The sequence below is a fragment of the Amblyomma maculatum genome, chromosome 2 (genome assembly GCF_055883805.1).
Source record: "Amblyomma maculatum isolate TAMU_Amacu chromosome 2, ASM5588380v1, whole genome shotgun sequence".
In the NCBI taxonomy this organism is placed as follows: domain Eukaryota; kingdom Metazoa; phylum Arthropoda; class Arachnida; order Ixodida; family Ixodidae; genus Amblyomma; species Amblyomma maculatum.
This window is the reverse complement of record NC_139345.1, coordinates 167,841,934-167,861,632: the sequence shown is the minus strand read 5'-3', so window position 1 is coordinate 167,861,632 and position 19,699 is coordinate 167,841,934. Positions and strand designations below refer to the sequence as shown.

General features: G+C 48.7%; 1 protein-coding gene across 1 annotated transcript in view; it reads right to left on the bottom strand.

Moving 5' to 3' along the window:
• Positions 1–19,699, bottom strand: part of Cad96Cb (protocadherin Fat 4-like Cad96Ca) — a 283,447-nt gene that overhangs the window by 176,118 nt on the left and 87,630 nt on the right. Inside the window, exon 2 of the mRNA XM_084595510.1 lies at positions 17,241–17,405. Coding sequence (XP_084451636.1) covers positions 17,241–17,405 — 165 coding nt within the window. The remainder of the gene's footprint in view (positions 1–17,240; positions 17,406–19,699) is intronic.

The following is a 19,699-nucleotide window of genomic DNA, read 5'->3' as shown; positions in this document are numbered from 1 at the left end:
ACCTATAGAGGTACCTTGCAGTACTCTGTAATTGTTCTACAAATATTTTCGAAAACACACTCCACTGTTCACTTATGGCTGTCATAACTACTCGATACAAGTTCAGGACTAACTTTAAAAGTAATATCTTACAACGCATAGGAAGGTCAGACCCCTCCCTTTAATGATTTTTTTTTTTTAACGTAGAATATATATACCTTTCCCTACTATTTCCTTACAGCTAAAAGTGGTGTCCACAATTGCGGGACTTGAAAAATCCACTCCGATGTCTGGACTGCATACGCTCTGTTGTAGTTTATCTCTCTATCCGAGTGATGTAACGAAACCACAGTAATGTGCGTCTTTGTTCGGGACGCTGGAGAAAGTTGGCGTCACCGTTTGCAGCGTCCTATGTAGGGAGATTACATACTTCCACGAAGTTTGTACCTGGCGTCCTCGATTCTTAGATCGGCCTGCATCAAGAACAGTTTTAGACGCGCCCCCCTGAAATGCTCATCAATATCTAAATTTAGGTGACTTCGGAGTCGAGTCCTTGGTTCAACTGTGCCATCACTGTAGATATCAACCTAACAATATCCACTGCGTAGCTATGTGCACAGCGTTTCTTGCACCCCAGCCTCGCGCTGAAGGTACCGAAAAACTGTCTTCTAGAAGAACCGAACCATGCATTACGTGTGGCGCGCGCGAAAAACAAAGGCAGCCATCATCGTTCCACTAAAAACAAAGGCAACTGTAGAAAGAACGGCAAGGTAACGACGATAGGACATACACAACTGCGGTGGGCGCCCTGCTTACGACCTCCCAGTGTGACATCTGGCGGGAAACCAAAATGGAAACTCTCGCTGCGCTCTATCCACCACCTCCTCCCGCTGATGACGCTCTTCCATTGTCCGCGCGATCCTGTGCCGCCCAGCTACGATCCATGTGTTTCTCTTTCGTTTGATCATCGCTCGCTTTCCACGAAGAGAGAGAGGGGAAGGGGGAGGGGGCATTTCGGTCGTTCGTCGTGTGCCATCGACATTTCAGCCGAGACCTTGACGAATTCTCGTGCGGTTCCCACGTCCTCCCCATCGCTGTCCTCCCTCGCGCCGCTAGTCCGCATAATCCCCCCGTGAATGCCATTCTCAAAGCTCAGTGACCTTTCCCCTACAGAGGAGTAGCTAGTTGAACGCCCTCACAAAGTGTTTCATTGACATTTGTTGCACAAGCGGCAGTGTAATTGTTACCTGCATACATATAACTAGTATATATAGTCGAAGCTAAATTTCAAATATTTCATGATCTGAACAATGACTAATCGTCCTCTTTAATATAATCTATGGTGAAGGCGATTTTTTTCGGCTGGTGCACGTGAATTTGATACGGTATTCGCGAATGGCTGATTGGTAGTAATACGTGGAGACCCCTATCTCCAGTGTGAGCGCTCTTCATCGTGTACATCGACGTACTGGGCGACGGTTATCTCCAAAGTTTTGCAAGCGCCCTTCCTGGCTTTCTAGCACTGTATAACTGCGACTTTACACTGATTTTAAACAAATGATTGTGAGCCCCTTCAATCTTATTGGAAGTGTCATAGGTGGCTCAGATGGTAATGTAGGGAAACGTTCCTGGTACTGACAACGGCAGACTCTACGTTCGGGGTAGTTATGTCATTTCAATGTGGCATAGCTCTAAACCGACTATAAGTGCGTATAAACAAGCGCCCCAAGTTTTAACCATTTCCTTCTCTGTTTTGCTGTTTCCTCCACTCAATGATTCCTGTCATACTCTCATCGATTGATATGATGTGTAAATAATAATTGTCGAAACGCTTATACTCGCTTCTGAGCTAATCAACATTGAAATGACATCAAATGACTGTAGAGCGGAATTTTATAACGAGACTGAATCATACAGAGCGCGCGGTTGGTAGCGCAAACAGGTGCGCTTCTACACATCGCGATCTCCACTCCCTGTTACACTTGCAATAAGATGAATGGGCTAGCAAGCATTCGTTTAAATCCAATGGCAAGTAGCAGTTACGCAGAGCTAGGAAGCCAGGAAAGGCGTTGGCAAATCACAGGAGCTAACCGCAGCCCCGTAGCGGCGAGTTTGACGCAAGTACCATAGCGTGCATGGCGAGTGTTTAATAGTTTGGCGTTCAAGGGGTACGACGAAAGTCACATGGAAGACCGGTATCATCAGAGAATCTTCTATATCACTCGTCACCAACGACTTGTAACATCTGTTCCTGTATTACTGGCTAGCGCCCAATCTCTGGCCGAAACTCCATTCGCGCACGCTGACACGCGTCGACCTACAGAGAAGGATGTATACAATAAACTAGAAAGCAAGCCTGCACAAAACCTAACTGCGGCTTCCGGACGACGTTCAAAAGGACCGTGTCCTAGCTCAAGCACGGAGCTCAAAGCTCCGTGGACCGCGATCATCACAACGCCTGCACGTGGAACAGCAGTGAGCCGGAAGGGGCGGTGTAGCATGGCTCTAAATCAGCGATGCCGGCTCTGCCATCACCGCCACCCGCGTTCTTTTTGACGACTCTCTTAAGGCGCGTTCCTTTCTGGCTCTTTCTCTTTACGTTGTCTTTACTCCTGGGCCCCCGGCGGTGTGAAACACGGAGAAGCGCGTGCTGTTTGCTGGGGGGAACGGGAGGCGGTGGCAACCTCTGAAGCGGCCGTCTACAGTCTAGCGGCAATCCGTGGGCGGTTTGGGGGCCCAGGTTATTTACCGGCAAAAACAATCAGCGACGGCACCGCCGCGGAGAAGGTCATAGCCCTGCAGCCCCTCTCACTTAGGAGTCTTCTTCCCTCTCGGCAGAGGCGGCTTCCTCCGTGTACCTCCGTGATCAGTGAAGCGCCATCCTCCGACTGGCGGCAAGAATGCAAACGGAATCGTGCTTTCCGCTTATAGCACAACGAAATCCTCCCGGTTTTTCTGGGACCGAAAATAAGGCCTTCAGGGTGAAACTGCACTGCACGAAAGCTTCACTAGTGCGACATTGTACAAGAAAAAGACATCAAAATGCAAAATCCCACTCTTTGGTATACTCGAAAAACGTTAGCTTCATACTGAGTGCTGAAATGGCAAAGCACCCTTGCACGGACACACGCCGTGCCCTGTTGAGTTGCATGATATTCGTACCGCAAGCCTCTCCGTCGGTTACACGCTAGATAAAAGCTGTGCCTGACTGTGTTACGACTGCTATTTCGACTGACCATTCTTTTACCCTTTCTCCTCCTGGTCATGAAATATGATGCCGACCCTCTCGTACTGCAACATAGTGACACAATGAAACCGATTTGTGTTCTCTGGCTACACTGAAAAGTGCAGCACAATATGACAAGTTGGCTACGGGGAATACGGGCGACCTGCGGTAGGCCTACTGGTCCAATGCCTGTAATTGGCGCCCAAAGTGGGGCAAGTCTCATGCCCCGCCGTGCTCCAGTGCCACACCCTCTCTGCCTGCGTGCCCCCTAATTCTAAAAGGCCTCCCCGCCCCGACGCTTTCTCCTGTCCACTGCATTAACTTCATTTTGCTTGCAACCCCACTTTCGCCGAGTGTGAGCCGAGTCAAGCGGCGATGGAAGGGGAGGGGAGTACGGGAATACCAACCCTGGCCGTCGCGGCCTCACGGGTGGTCCGTACACGGACACGACGGACCCCCAGCCGGCATATACTGCGCGTGCGTGCCTGTACAACACGGAGGCCATTCCGGTGATGGACTCACACGTCGAGAGCCCGGGGCAACGCAAGTAAGCAGCTAAGAAAGCGAAAGTGGCACGCGCTGACTCGGAAACTGCGGTCATTACCGGCATATAATTTGCGCTCCGTGTCCGTGTGAGGAATCCGTGAAATGGCGCTGACGGCCCAGGTTCGCTTCTTAGAAACTAGACCGTGCACGGTGTAAGGTCGGAGGTCATGGAAAGCTTTATTTCGATCCTTCTCATCAGTGGAGTACCTGCTGATCAGGACAGGAAGCGTGGCAATCGTCAACGGTACGAGACGGGTACATATAGAACTTTGCAGACCTTACGACGTTTCATTATCGCGTTAATGCGTGTATTTCTGAATTTTCGCGAGCACCAAATATACTTGAGGTGCATAATTGCGGACTCACTGCTGTCGAAGTCTCTGCTCCTTCCCGACTTAAGCAACCTGCGAGAAAATGGCTGTACAATGCAACAAGCAACGAGAGCCTTTGCGCATATCGTTACTATACTCATAAATGCGAATGGAAGCCAATCCATTTGTTCACCTCAAGTGCTTTTCTACCAATGACGATCAAGTCTTCTCCAGCTACTACTTGCACGGAAATGTGTTTGGATTGACCAATGTATTAAAGTGGTGCTGGAAATGTTGACAACAATTATCGCTCGCCTTTCCACACTACTGAATGTCGTAGCGACTAATGCAAAGCTTATTTAGGTACTGAAAACGAAGCCTTTGCCATATTCAATTAAAACGAATGGCAGGCTACCACAATGTAAAGGCTTTTTGCTGTCTGAACATTCCGTCATTCTCCCAGGTTCATTGCTTGTCACCTTTGTGAAGGTGAGAAAAAAAGATACCTTTTAAAGATTTCAAGTCGCTCAAATGGCGACGAAATGTTTTGTCGCTGCGACACTCGATCGGTGCTGCATTACGCACCAAAGTTCAATAACGCAGTTGCAGAAAATTTATAGCAGCAAGAAAACACACGTATTTACCTCCTTTTTCTTTCATGAGCGATACATATTTCCAGAAATTATTGTTTCCACACGTCCAGCACACGAGATTTCGCTAGTGTACACGCGGCTTCATGCGTAGAGCCACAAACTACACGTGACTGCACCAGGCCGTCCGTCATGCTCAGGTCGTTCACCCCGTAAACGCCATCGTTCGTCCTGTTCCCTCCGAAGATGCTGAACGAAGGGCGTCAAGCCCACCTCTTCCATTTCCCCATCCCAGTGCGTGCGTCTCTCGTGCACGCCGCTTATTCGGATACGAACACCCCATCCGTGAAACACAGTCACCGCGTATAATCGAACTCGTGCACTCAGTGCGGGAAGCATGGCGTCTCTATATCGCGTCGTTTCTCCGGGTGCATTGTTTCCACGGGTGGTGGAAGTGCGTCCCATCGCATTCCACTTGATGTTGCTTTCATCCCTCCATCGCTTTACCCCCCGCCTTACTTTCCCGAGTCGCTGTTTTTGTCTTTCCCATCAACCGAGCACATTCGATCGAGACGAAGAGGCAACGACATGCCATAAAGAAATGTCGGTCAAGTGCGCGACGTCCACAGACCAGGGAGCGCGGAAAGGGCCACCGTTTTCTCCTGCGCTTGGCTGACCAGCGACCCACCCGGCCCGGAGGCGTCGACAGCTTTCCGCCTATAAACATCGCTTCACTAAATACGCGCACATGGGTCAGCTTCTGCGTACGAGTTCCCGGGCACGCCATGCAGACTACGCCAATAAATTTACGCCGCTGTTGAGGAATAACAAAGGGCGCGAAACAGAATAAGAGAACAAAGAAAAAGAAAATCAGGAAGAGAAAGAAGAGCGATGGTGGCCACTATGCATTTTCGCCGAGGAAATGTCCCACGCCGGCGGCTTCGACCTTCGAGCGCAGCAGACAAGCGCAATTCGCGGTCGTCGCTGCTCGGCAGCTATAGACCATATCCGACAGACATTTCGGCCGAGTGCGTGCAAAAGGCCCTTAGCAAGCGCCTTTATGAGCAGCGCGCAGTCGGTCTTTTTTTTTTTTTTCGTTCCCTGCCCGGGGCAGGCGATGGTCTATCTCGGCTGGTCGAAATCTATTTCTGACGTCGCGTCGCCTCGAGCACATCCACAGCGCCCACCGCAACGTGCGGTTCCTAATGCCCAAACTCTGTCGCCTCCTCCCCTCTGCACCATCCGCCTTTCTCTCATTCGATTTTTAACTAGAGCGTGAGGCAAAACTGCGTTGTTTGCCTTCAAAAACGGCGTCGTCGAGTGCGCTTTCCTGTATGCGTATAGCATGGGCCTCCGAACTTAATTCCTGGTCGTGACAACAACGGACGCTTGTGTGGCGGCAATTGTGTCTCACCTGAGCGCGTCTGGAGACCCCAATAGACGGAGACGTGCTCTGGGGCTTAACGAAAGGGTGTGGCGGCTTCTCTCAAGGGGCCGCCTCTAGCGCGGCCGAAGCCATCGTTATAGAGGAACACGCATACGTTTGCACCTATTTCTCGACGGTTCCCTGTGCCGTAGTCTGAGAAACAAATCAACGTTTGCGTGTTGTCACGATGCAGCACCGCGGCCATGTACAGAAATGTGACTTGATTAGCAACTATTGCTAGAATGCTATAGCATGAATATCACAGAAATCGGCGCGGTTCATTGTCTTTTTTTTATCCGAAACCGCTGTGTATGTGCGCACGTCATGAATGCGTGCGTGTGTTGCGAAGGACAGGCGTGGTGATGTAAAAGGCACGAGTACGATAACGGCTCTCATGTGACACTCATTCCTGTCACAGAGCTAGACACGGATATAATTAAGACATAACCTGTAATTTGAGACCTTGCATATATATATATATATATATATATATATATATATATATATATATATATATATATATATCACCCCTATATGAATAAAGTGAGACGTCTAAACAGCGGCCTTAAAGAGGCCAAAACGCCTAGTATATAATTTCAGCTTCCCATCTAAATGTTCCAAACTCTCCCCACTAAATTTCATTTTCAGTCTCGGTCTGCGTTTTTTATTCCGGACATAACGGTGCTCCAAATAGCTCGCAGAGAAAACACGTGGAGCCTCAAGTAACACGTGTGCGCATAGTACGTTAGGACTAGCGAGGCTTAGGCAAGCTGCACGTCACAACCATGCCAGAGGGTGCCCCAGCCAGGGGCAATCAACGTCGCGCCGGCATTCCATCACCACGACGTACGTGGCAATCATGCGGAAAGATAGAGGGCCGAAGTTGTGCAGTGAAAAATGCCACGGTAGTCAAGCAAGCCCCGAGACAGGCTGCCGCCACCGCCACCTTATAGCCGCTATTAAGTACCGGGGAGCTGGTCGCTTCGGGGCTGCCGGTGCTGCGTAACGACACCACTCCCTGCGCGCTGCGCCACGCGTACGCAGCGAAACAAGCAAACTTCGCATTTACAAAACCTCCAATGGGTGCTCCTTTCGCGCTTGAACGAGTTCGATAAGTGACTCTGATATGGACGCCCCTCTTCAAGAAGGCCGCTCACGGCTCCCTCTCTGCAGGGATGGCCGCTGTGTTTTTATAAACTCACGAATAACTGATGAAGGATGCATGCACCAGCGAGCCGCGTACGCCCGGAATAAGGATACCACTGCGGCTGTACATCTTCCAGCCGCTCAGACGCTAAGGCAGCCACTTGGCCCCGTCAACAGCCCTCATGTGCATGCCACGAACATCAGAACGAGCCAGAGTCCTGTTTGAGGCCGTTCAGTTTCCTTTTCACGTTGTCTGAGGTAGCCGCTGGCTGAGTGTCCGGTTTTAGACGAGCCTCTGGTGTTTAAAGAGACATTAGTTAGTTTAGGCTATGTAAAATAAATTGTGCGAACGTGCTTGACATTACTGCAGGGCCAATGCATGGTCTCTGAGCTCGAAAGAGTTATTTATAAGTTACGCGCGACTGTAACAGTAATGTTCTGTTTATTTGTGTCTTCATGTTTTTTTTTTATTTTATTTTTTAGGCGCTGGTTGAAAATCTTCGCGGATGCGTTTTGCCGCCAAAGGAGGTACGCCGTTTTAGAAACGCCCTTGCATAAGAGTTTAGTTCGGATTTGTAAAACAGATGTAAAAAGTGCTATGCACCTGTTAGTAGTTTTGTATTCTACACTACAGTAGATGCACTACACTGCAGCCACTACAGGAAAAGAGTATACATTGCTATCTGCCCTGTGCGAACTCCCCATTTCAGCAAACGACGATAATCGTGTAGCGCACGGAGCTATAGTACGCGGAACAAAGTCGCTCCGCGTAGCAGAGCGATGATGTTTGGTGGACAAATGATGTATATAAGCGCTCATTACTCTCTCTCGTTGGATCGCAGTGAAGCAACCCACGCAAAGAGCAACCGAACGGGGAAAGTACATCGTGATGTATGAAAGTGCCGGCCTGCATCCAGCAATTGCCGCATACTTATTGCCTGTCGATGGGTAATTACAGCTCAATTGTTCATTACACACAACGGGAGCCGACCGCAGTCAAGCCGTATATGCTCATAAGCATGTTTACCGTGCTCACTGATTTACTTGCCTTGAGCGATGACTATATTTTTCCCTCTCACACACACGGAACAATCAAGGGTAAGTAGCAGTCCCGTGGGAACAATTTCCCAGCAGCAGCTGCTCTTTCCTTGTGTACGGATCGGAGGAGGTATATGCGCACGCCGTGAAATTTGTCCCAGCTTCGCTCCTTAGCACGCCTTGTATACAAGAGCTGTAGCGAGGGCACATTTTCAATAATAATACTGCTAGCCTTACGCACGCATGCTCGATAAGGTGACTACTGCAGTCTTTCCTCTGTGCTTCGTTTTCTGCACGAACACGAGCTTGGTGTTTTTGGTAATACACAGCTGTATTCCGAACACTTACATTTGAAAGTAGACCGCATGCCGAAGCGTGGTGCATACAAAATGAAAGAGCACACTTATTCATTCCTCTCTTGAATAGTACACTAATACATATCCGCGCTTGTATTCAAGCTAAACGACACAGCATGCTTTGAGTGTTCCTTCGAACGGTGCTCATATAATTTGTGCCCTTTTATCAAATGATTGTCTTCGACAATGACGACATGTGTTAAATGCCACCTTTCTAGTACTAATGGTGCAGGAGAAGTATTCTTGGATCGGCATAGCATGCTATTGAAAAACAAAGCTGCAACATTATTTTCTTCTTTTTTACCAGAAACAGCATATTTCTCCTGCAACTATCTCCATCATTCCGTCGAAAAAATGGCGGAGATAGTTGTAGAAATAATTTTGCTTTCTGAAGCGGAAAAAAGGGAGATAAAGACTTGTTACGCAGACCGGAGATAACTTCTACAGCACCCTGAAATATTTTCTAAATGTTCACGACCACCATGAATTTCCTAGCGCGCATCAGAAAGAAACAAAATCCTAGTTGAAAGTGCACAGACCGTAGTCTACATATATTTATCTCGCATTGTAACTGAACGCAATAAACGGTAAGTTTGTACATACAGCTGGATCACATTGTTCAACGGAAGCCTGAAGAACTGCCAAGGTGCAAAAATTTTCCAGCTTCCTTTTATTCAACGCACCAGATTTCGCCGAAGCTAAAAGTGGCGAGTACTATTTTGAGGTACTAGTATGTTTACAGCTAGAGCCTGTGACAATGTACCGTCAGTCAAACCCAGCATCAGATCAGGAGCAAACAAGCTTGGGTTACAAAAGGTAAACAACACATAATAATTGTCGAAGGGTGATTTTGCCCACGCGTGTTCTCGACAATGCTTACGAGACAATTCTCCTGGGTGTGGTACGCCACAACTTGTGCGGAATAGTCCTGCGTAAATTCTCTACGTAACGGACAATTTTAATTCGTTCTGGATTAACATAAACTTTAATTGCTGCCCTCTGAACAACTGCATCAACTGCCCCTTCCCCTCAGCATTTTTGTCTCGATACCAGCCGAGGCTGATGCATATCAATGCGTGCTAAATGCAAAAGTGCTCGTGCAATGAGCCGCACGAGGCAGATATCAATTCTTGGGCCACACCCGTGATGCGCCTCATTAAGCTGGGAGCTGATTCGGCGCATAAAACTGTAATAACACTCGGTTTTGCTTTAAGAACGAGCACATGCTCCGATGCTCAGTCTCAGTTGTTCAGTGCCGTGAAATAAGTGTGTGTATATATTTAGGAGACAAAAGCCTGAAACGAGCAACAAAATTCAATTGCCTAGAGAAAGAGGACGGTGCTTAGACGATGCGCGGCCAAAAAAAAAAAGCGGGCCAAGCGTAGAACGATTGCGGTTTGTCCCCGTTGAGGGTGCACCGTCGCAGTTCGAGCCTTTACTTTCTTTTCGGCTGGAAAATGAATACGGTCAGACAACCACCGGGCTCGCAGAGACGCCCCTGGCACCCATCCGTGTAACGTGTCTCGGGCACTCCTTCGGACCCGGTTTAAATGCTGCGTTCGAAGCACGAGAGAAGGCGCCCGTCTCGGGGGTGAACGGGTGTGCCGAAGGTAGTTGCAGCAGGTATACCTATAGAACCAAAGGCAGGGAAAGCTAAGACATGAAAAAGGAGAAATAGTGAGCCCCGTGTGAGCTAGGACATTCGAGTAACCACGAATAATGTTGGAATGCGTTGGTATGGTATGGTATGGTATGGTATGGTATGGTATGGTATGGTATGGTATGGTATGGTATGGTACGGTACGGTACGGTACGGTATGGTATGGTATGGTATGGTATGGTATGGTATGGTATGGTATGGTATGGTCTGGTATGGTATGGTATGGTATGGTATGGTACGGTATGGTGTGGTATGGTATGGTTAGTATGGTATGGTATGGTATGGTATGGTTAGTATGGTATGGTATGGTATGGTATGGTATGGTATGGTATGGTATGGTATGGTATGGTATGGTATGGTATGGTGTGGTGTGGTGTGGTGTGGTATTGTACGGTATGGTGTGGTATGGTATGGTATGGTATGGTATGGTATGGTATGGTATGGTATGGTATGGTAGGATATGATATGGTAGGATATGGTATGGTATGGTGGGTATGGTGTGGTATGGTATGGTGTAGTATGGTATGACATGGTATCGTGTGGTATAGTGCTATGTGGTGGGTAAGATTGTAGCGGCGGGCTGCGACTCTAAGTTGATGTTACGACATCCCACAGCACACCTGAGTTTTTACAATCTAGCTAATGCGAGTAAAGCGGCACGAAAACAGTAAGTATCCCAACGCTCCTACTCGAGCAACAGCAACCCAGCAGTCGCTGATATTCCCATTACTCGGTAGTTAGAATTCCATTTTTATTTCTTTCTTTGATAGAAAGAACTGGCAACTGGGGTTCCTGTTATGAAAGAACAGGTTATATCAAAGAGAATCCGCCAGTTGTGATTCGTGAACATCATATCCCTCAGGAGGACAATTTTGCGACCTAAAGATCGTTGCGTAAAACGATAGGCATACGTGGTATTTCGCCGTCGCCATAATCACGCCACAACGGAGCCGTGTTCAGTCCAGCCACAGAAAGAACGCTACAACATCGTATACAAAAGAGTGAAAGGAGGAAAAGAAAGAGCGTCTTTGACGTATAGGCTTGTCTTACAAACGCCAGCCATTCAACACTATATTTTCTGCTACAAGATGAAAATGCGAGGAGAGAGAAACAGAGAGAGAAAGAAATCTAGTGCCTTCCCATACGGCGCTATAAATGGCACACCAATACAAAGTGCCTCACAGCGATATCGTTCCCGCAGGTTTGGTAAGGCACGCTCGATTTAAAAGAAGCAAATCCGACCGCAATCACTGATAATACCCACTAAAAAGCGAGAAAACTCCGACCAGGCAGGGAGGTGAGCATTTGCTAAGGCAACAATGGAGCAAGCGTATAGCAGCCACTATCGGTGCGACCTGTTTCTTGCGGGACACAAGTTCTCACTGCACGGAAAACGCGCACAGTGCCTCGCGCTTTACGCCGCCGCAGCAGCAGCAGCTCGTCTAGCGCGTAGCCTCTGGCAGTTCACGCATCTCACTGGGGAGACAACTTCGACGATAAACGAGGCGCGTAAAACGCGAGACGAGAGTATTGAATGCTCGCTACGCACGCGAGACAAACGGCTCGGACACGTTCCGCATTGCGCGGTCTCCCGACACACTGCAAAAGCTGCGGGCGCACTATGCTGCCCAGTCTCGCTAAACGGCCGCAGCATTTTCTTGTCGAAACCTCGCTCACGCTTTTCAAAGCCACAAAAAAAAAAAAAAAAAAAAAAAAGAAAGCGCAACGAAAAACGCATACGTCCTAACAGGCTGGAACACCTTGTCAGGGCAGCCCTCCACTGCCGTTCACCGACCCGGAGCACTTGGCGTTTCCACAGGCTCGAGCCGATAAAACTTGCACGTATCCTGCAAAGTGAAAAGGGCTGGCGTCGAGCCACCTGAACTAGTTGGACGCCACTGTCAGGCTACGGATCTTTAGGTCCATTTCCTTCACTCTTTCGCCTTGTCTTCGGTCGCACCGCGCTGCCATAGCGTACAATTTGTCTGACCCCCTCACGGGGAGACACGCACGCCCGCAGGCCTCGCCCGACTGGGTTGTCGCTTCACCTTTGTTGCGGAGCGCGCGCGACAGCGCTGGCCAAGAACTCGGCTCATACCTCGCGTCCGCTGAGGGCTGTTAATGCGGGTTTCCTCGGCTCGGGTGGCGTGGCGGCACGCATTGTCGTCTCTCTCGTACTCGCCAGTCGGCAACGGAGGAGAGCATAGCACGGGCCGAGCTGACCGCGTGCATTCAGAGCGGCCCAAACGGCGGCGCAGAGAATCGAGACAGGTGTTCGCGTCTCAGATCCAGGTTGCGATTGTTGCGTGGGGGGCGAACGAAAAAGAAAAGGGGGTTGAGATGTATGAGTCAAACGGACCGAGGGCACAGACAGTGACCGTTAGTTGCTTTTCACTTGTTCGCTTTTCACGCCAGGAAGTGGCCGTTGAGGGTGTGCCGTAAAGGTGTTCATATGTGTCGAATTTCAATCTTGTTAGCGCGAAAGCTTCCATCCGTGATGCCTGACAGCAAGACTGACAGTCAAGGAAGAGCACGTGTAAATGGCATTGGGCAATCGCACGAGACACGGCAATCAGGCATCCAGTGCGTTTGAAGGCATCGGGCGAACCGGTGAATTACTGTGCTCAATTGACAGGCGCGTGGCTGACCCCGGATCTTTCCACCACGAGGAAGACGCCACTGATAATATTGCGATCGTGTAGAAGACGATGTGCTGTGGCGCTGGCAGGAGCACTCGCGTCAGGCCGTCAACCATTGAATCGTATCATCTCCATCTATTCATCACGTCTGGTCCTTCCGCTTCCCACCATCATTAACGCGTAAAATGGTGGAGAATGTAAGCAATATGCTGCTTTAGTACTTCAAGCCGGTACGGTGCTCGTTGCCCGTAGGCACTGCCTATACTATACAGAAGATACAGGGTTCCACACAGGGCAAAACACACAATTGTTTCCGCATTTCACTGTCAAAGCGCATGTCAGAAATTTTCAACCGAAAATAATCTACTGCGTAGACTGCTCAGACCCTTATCAAACTCTGCATGAGGAATCAGCGCGCTATTGAGTTACAAATAACGTGCTTATCGTGTGGTATGCAGGGTTTGGCGTTTCATAGCAGGGGTTGCACTCTGAAGGATATCATTGTGGACGCCATGGCTCCAGGTTTATTTCTACCACGTGAATTTCTTCAGTATTCAATCAAGCCGCAAAGAACAAGGGCGATTTGGCATTTTACCTTCGTAGAAATGCTGGTCGCAGGGATTAGGGTTCGAACCCGCGACCTTTTGCTCAGCGCACGCGGCATACAGGATTAGTTTCACCAGTCAGGGAAAGTTGCCACGTTATTTTGCGGCAACTGAGCATGCGTCTGAGATTCTCTCGCCCTATAGAATCGCAGTTTTGAACGATATATATAGTGGCTTCGACGTTGTTAATTCAAACATATTAGCTTAAGTTTCGTAGAAAGTCACTTATAAACATGCTACGTACAGAGCTTTGGAGCGGCGGCATCTGTCATCATCATCATCATCAACCTGATTATACCCACTGCAAGGCGAAGGCCTCTCCCATATTTCTCCACTTACCCCGGTTCTGTGCTAGCTGCATCCACTTGACCCCTGCGAACTTCTTAATCTCATCCGCCCACCTAACTTTCTGCCGCCCCATGCTACGCCTTCCTTCCCATGGAATCCAGTTTGCCACCCTCAGCGACCATCGGTTATCCTCTCTTCGCACTACATGTCCTGCCCATGTCCATTTCTTCTTCTTAATTTCCACTAGAATGTCGGTAACTTGAGTTATTTCTCTGACCCACTCTGCACGCTTTCTATCTCTTAATGTTACCCCTACCATTTTTCGTTCCATAGCCCTCTGGGTTGTCCTCAACTTAAGTAGAACTCTCTTGGTTAGCCTCCACGTTTCAACCCCATAGGTGAGTACAGGCAAGATGCAACTGATGTATACTTTCCTCTTGAGCGATACCGGTAATCTGCTAGTCATAATCTGCGAGTGCTTGGCAAATGTGCTCCATCCCAATCTTATTCTTCTTGTTATTTCCATTTCATGGTCCGGATCTGCGGTTACTACCTGTCCTAAGTAGACATATTCGCCTACTACTTCCAGTATTTCGCTACCTAATGTAAACTGCTGTTCCTTCCCGAGGATGTTGAACATTACCTTAGTCTTCTGTGCTCAAGTTTTATTCTTTATTCCAGGGTGCTTACATTACACGCCCTGTATTACGCAGCATTTGGCTTCGAAATTCGCTTATTTCACTTTCGTTTTTTTTTTTTTTTTTTTTTTTTTTTTTTTTTTTTTACTCTAAACTGGGTATGAAAGCGCTCTTGCCACTCAGGCACATTTAAGTGAACCCCGACACCCATCGGATAAAGTGTTCCCGCAACACGGAGTGTGGGAAGCGCCTCTTTACATGCTTTCCAGGCATTCTTCCGGACAAACGGCGGCGAAAGGGGCGGCGGAAGTGAGCCACGGGGTCAGCGTAAAGTGTTTCCCAACCTTCGCACGCAATCAAGTACACGGCTGCTATTGTGTGCGGCGCGGCTGATATCTTTTATTTCTCGTGCTCGGGGCCTTCGGTAGTACGCGATCATTGTCTTCGAATGACACGAGGTGGCGAGCGACAGTGTCAAACGCCGCTAGCTAGCGCAACGTTACAGCAGTGTAATGTTGCCCGAAATCATGAGCCAACCAAAGGACACTGGAAACATGTAGCAGAAGAAACAATGCGACCTATGCTCAAACGTCCATTCATCAGTCTGCTCTGCACCCGTCGAGCGCCTGCTGTTACTGTCGCAGGGAAATGGACACTACAGACATTCCATCCAAATTAAAAACAAAATGTCGATCCTATTGCCCTTTATGTGTATGTTGATGCTTGTCTGGCAAGTAAAGTCACATTTATTTACGATGAAACCATATTAAAAAATTTAGCCGCCGGCAGGTTCAAACTCATGATGTCAAACTTGGAAGAGACTCTGTGATCCCCGGCTTGCAGTAAGAGGCGGTGTAGGCTATAGCCTCAGAGATTTGCGCCCCAAAAACCTGCCTTCACGTCAGCCAGTCAGCCTGCGAAAAAGACCTGTGGTGGCGATGCCTGCATCGACTTTTCTTTTCTTTTTTTTTTTAGTTAAAGTAGAAACTGCTTTACTCCCGCTGGTACCGGACAGGTTTGCCAGAGTTATGAATGCGAGCCCATCAAGTGGGAATAAGCTAACGACATCTTATCCTCGGCCCGCACTACGTTAGGTTTTCGGGGACGCTCTTTTTCTCCCTCTCCCTCGTTCCTGCCTGCGTTTATTTTGTAAATACAGTATCAGACCCTTCTGAAATTCTGCACGGCGAATAGGTTTCATCTAAGCTTGCTTTGCAAGTGAAAGTGGCATTTTTATCCTTAGCACGCATTAATCTGTATACGTACAAGCTAACTTCCAAGTTTCCTTAAGGGTGCCCTTTTACCAGAAATCCGCATTTGTGCGCTTCGTCCCATGACACGTTGTTGAGAATGGGGTGCTGCAGCGTAAGCTATGTATAAACTACTCGACGCCTTTTTCACATTGAAAGTAGCAAGCGTTGTCATAAAAATTTTACTTTACATTTATTTTGAGTTTACTTCCGCTCAAACCAATTAAGACGATCGGAATCATTGTTTTTGCGGTTTAGCGTTGAGATACTGGCACAGAGTTTGGCGCTGTGTTAAACGTCTTTATCGCACGGCAAACGATTCGAGGCATACATATAGGTTGTCGGTTCGAATCCTATCGCAACTATCTACCAACTAAATAGCTATGGATGCTAAATGGGAATAGAAATGGTATGACACCATTTCTGATGAACGCTGATGAATGATGAACAAAACACGGTTGCATCACGCATTTGACGCGAAATAGGTAAAAATTAGAATCACATAGAGAGCCGTTAGTGATGCCGTACGGGGAAATGGCGCGCCAGAGGCTAGTGGAGTAGGGGCACGGCAACGAGGATATATCTGCGGAGCATGTCGTCGTCCCAGGTGCACCTTCGGTGATTCGAGAACGGATGACGTCACAATTGCTATGGCTACCACTGAGGCACAATAATTTCTTTTTTTTTTTTTTTGTTATGTGCAGATGGTTGCGCGAGTGCTTTTGAACTAGTATTGTTTCACGCTCTCTTATACACTGATCGCTTAGTCGCTTTAACGGGCGCTTTGTTGGAACTGAAAAGCTATCTAAACCATATAAGCATCCTGCGCTGCTGTACGGTCTAAGTACCTCTCTGTGCCCCAGAATAACTGCGTGATTCCGCTTCGGAGGATTCCTTAAAATACTTTACAGTAACGGTGATTGACACGGGTGTGTAGTACGTACCTCTAAAAAAAATAAATAAAAACATCTTATGCTCGAAGTAGCTGCCTCAGCAAGTTACCAGTATTTTTGTAACTCTAACACATCTGGTATAGACACGTTCAGAAAATGACCTATTGAAATCTTTGTGGTAATTTTTGTATTCGTGAAACTAGATGGCACCTTGTCAGGGAAACAAGGAAAGACAGGAATACATCATAGAAGGGCTCCTGTCATAGTTCGTTTTAGCACGCCAGCATCTTTCGGTTGATGGCAAGAATACTATACTAAGATCGGGCGACCCAAGAGGACCGCATCCTCTACTCCAAAAATGCCAGGTATGAGAATCGATGTTTTCTGTTCCCTTTCAAGGTATTATGCTAGACCCCGCATTCAAAACTGCTGTATCGCAATTTTGAATGCGGGTAGCACTTTGCATTAAGTTTGAGAGAATAACTGGATATTGTTTTGTGTTGCGGGAAACAAAAGTATACGTCAGCGACCTCGATTTAAAAATAAAACGGCCACGTGACTGTCTTTCCAAGGTTATCAGGCGTCGAAGCAGCTCACTTCATTTTACGTCATCTGGGGCAGCTCGTTTCACAAAACTCTGGGTGCTCACCTTGACTGGATGTGGTCGTCTGGGCCAGTGTGCCGACAGAAGCCAGAAGGAAGAGCGGCACGATATGCGTGGTAAGCCATCCGAGAAAGCGGAACTGCGGCTTCCGCCATTTTGTGCGCGCACCGGAAGTCGCCGCCGCCATGACGCCGCTCCACTTCCACGCACCTGATGGGAAACAGAGAAAAGTGGGTGGGGAGAAAGTTGTGAGATGATGCACGCGGCACACATTTACGCCATTACAGTACACGGCGCGACCACGTTTTCATTGTGTCTCTCGCACTCTCTTCTTCCTCTCTATCGCTGTCTAGAGAGCCAACGACGAGCGCGGCCCGTCGCAACGCCGTACCGACCGCGCTAGCTCAAAGCCTCACACCTGTTTACGGCGCCGTCCGCTTATCGCCGTTCTGTTTCCTTTTTCTCAAATACTTCGCTCGTCACCATCGCTTTCTGTAGAGGCACACGTTAGAAATGCTCGCGGTTTACATGCAGCACGTCAGCAACCATGGCCCCATGAAGCCGCTGACGAGATGGGTTTTGACCGAGGCTGTATTCAATGCGCATCGCGCAATATGGAGCAGCTACAAACTGTGTACAATACCTCGTTCTGTAACGCTGCGAGGAATGAAACCTCCGGTATGCATCTTAGAAGGCACGCCAGAAAAAAAAAAAAAATCTGCTACTTGTCGTCGCCTTGAAGCACCGTAATAACTACCACCATTCCAGGCGCACAAAATATGATTAAAAGATGTGCACGTTACGAGTAAATTCATCCTCTTTCTTTTTCTCCCATTGCTTTACTAAAACGGCTCGGCTAAAGCTTTAGACGCATCATGGGTGTGACAGCTGTGAAAAATGCGCAAGTGTTCGTGCCTTGCTGATGCGCCATTATTGATTGCCGTTCACACGGTGTTCCCGATTTTCTTGAGTTATTTCTGCGCCTCTTCGCCCTGCAATGTTTCTAAACCGATAGCAGAGTCCGATCTGAAATGGGCGCAACGCCCCGGTCTGCTTTCTCCACCACACTGCCACTAGATCGTGCAGTCCCATGACCGCAGTAAAAGAAAAAAAATTGCCTGGGAAAAAAACGTTCGGCCGGGGAAAGAAACTGGGTTAGACACGCCCTCGCTTCATTCACGAACACCAGGCACGCTCGATAAAGCAATGAGAAAGAGAAACAATGAAGACGTTTCGAATCGGCAACTGCTCTCCGACTCTCCCCACCCGTCGAGGTCTCGACAAGGACGGCGGACCACAACAATGCGTACGCGCGTGATCACGCCGTGCGGTCTGCGCGCGAGCACGGCCACACCACATCGGACACAGGGCGGTTGTACTGCTTTATCCGAGAAGAGTCCACAGAAAATAAGAAAGAAAAAAAAAAAAGATATCACGTGTAAAAGTACGTCGACAATGATGGGAGGAAACTAATTTATGATCATCACCCCACGACAAAGCTGCATATGCGTCGAGAAGGTAAAAGCAGCGCTACCATCTCACGCACGATAGTGTGTAGAGGCGTGTTGCCACGACCAATCACGCTATCGAACATTCTCGAACAGAAGGGTTTGGGAGGCGGTCAGTAGCAATCGGCGTAATTGGAAGCACGCCCGAAACGTTTCACGCCTCTGCTATACGAGAGCAGCGGAGCTTGCTGAGCCTGCCACATAAAATCCGTGCTCCTGTAGCCGTCGTGACCGCAGGCATATCGAGGCACAAAGAGAGAGAGATCCCGACGTAGCGCTCACACGTAGATTGTATACGCAAAGCTGCCGATAAGCACGTGCTATTGTAGTTTCAGTGTCTTCCCTCGGCGTCTGTGTGCACAGACGAGCAAGAGCATTAAGAACACGCTCGAAGGCGTCCGACGTGGTAGCTGCTACCGGGGGTACCTCGTGGAACCGCTGCACGGCGAGGGGGAAACAATAATTTAGCTAACAATCGGCCTTGTTTCTGACGGAGCTCCTGTGTACTGGAGCACGGATATATAGGCTGCCGTTCGTTTATTTCTACTCTGCGGCCAATTACCATGCGGCGCCAAATGTGTACTCTGAGGAGGCATCGAATGCAACGGGGTCTCCTGCATGGGTGGCGGCTTCGTGATTATAATGAGGAAAACTGGCGGAGCACGCAAGGTGCATTCTCCGAAAAGATTGGTCGCCCCGATACCGACGCTGAGGGCGCGCCGGTTGGGAAGCAGGAACGAGGTGATTTCTGCACGCACCTTCTTTTTTGGGAGAAAACAGAAATCGCCGGTCACTCGATTCGGTGGCGTCGTTCACGTAATTCGCCCGCGGCGACGAGACGACCGATATGACTTTGAATTTTTGTTGTTGCTATTCCGGTTTGCCGTCTTTGGCCAAGAGAAAGAATAGGAAACAGGATGGCGAACGAGCAATTCCCTGTTCTTAGGGCGATCTACAATCGCTCCTGCCTCTCGAATACTTCGAGGAATCGAAAAT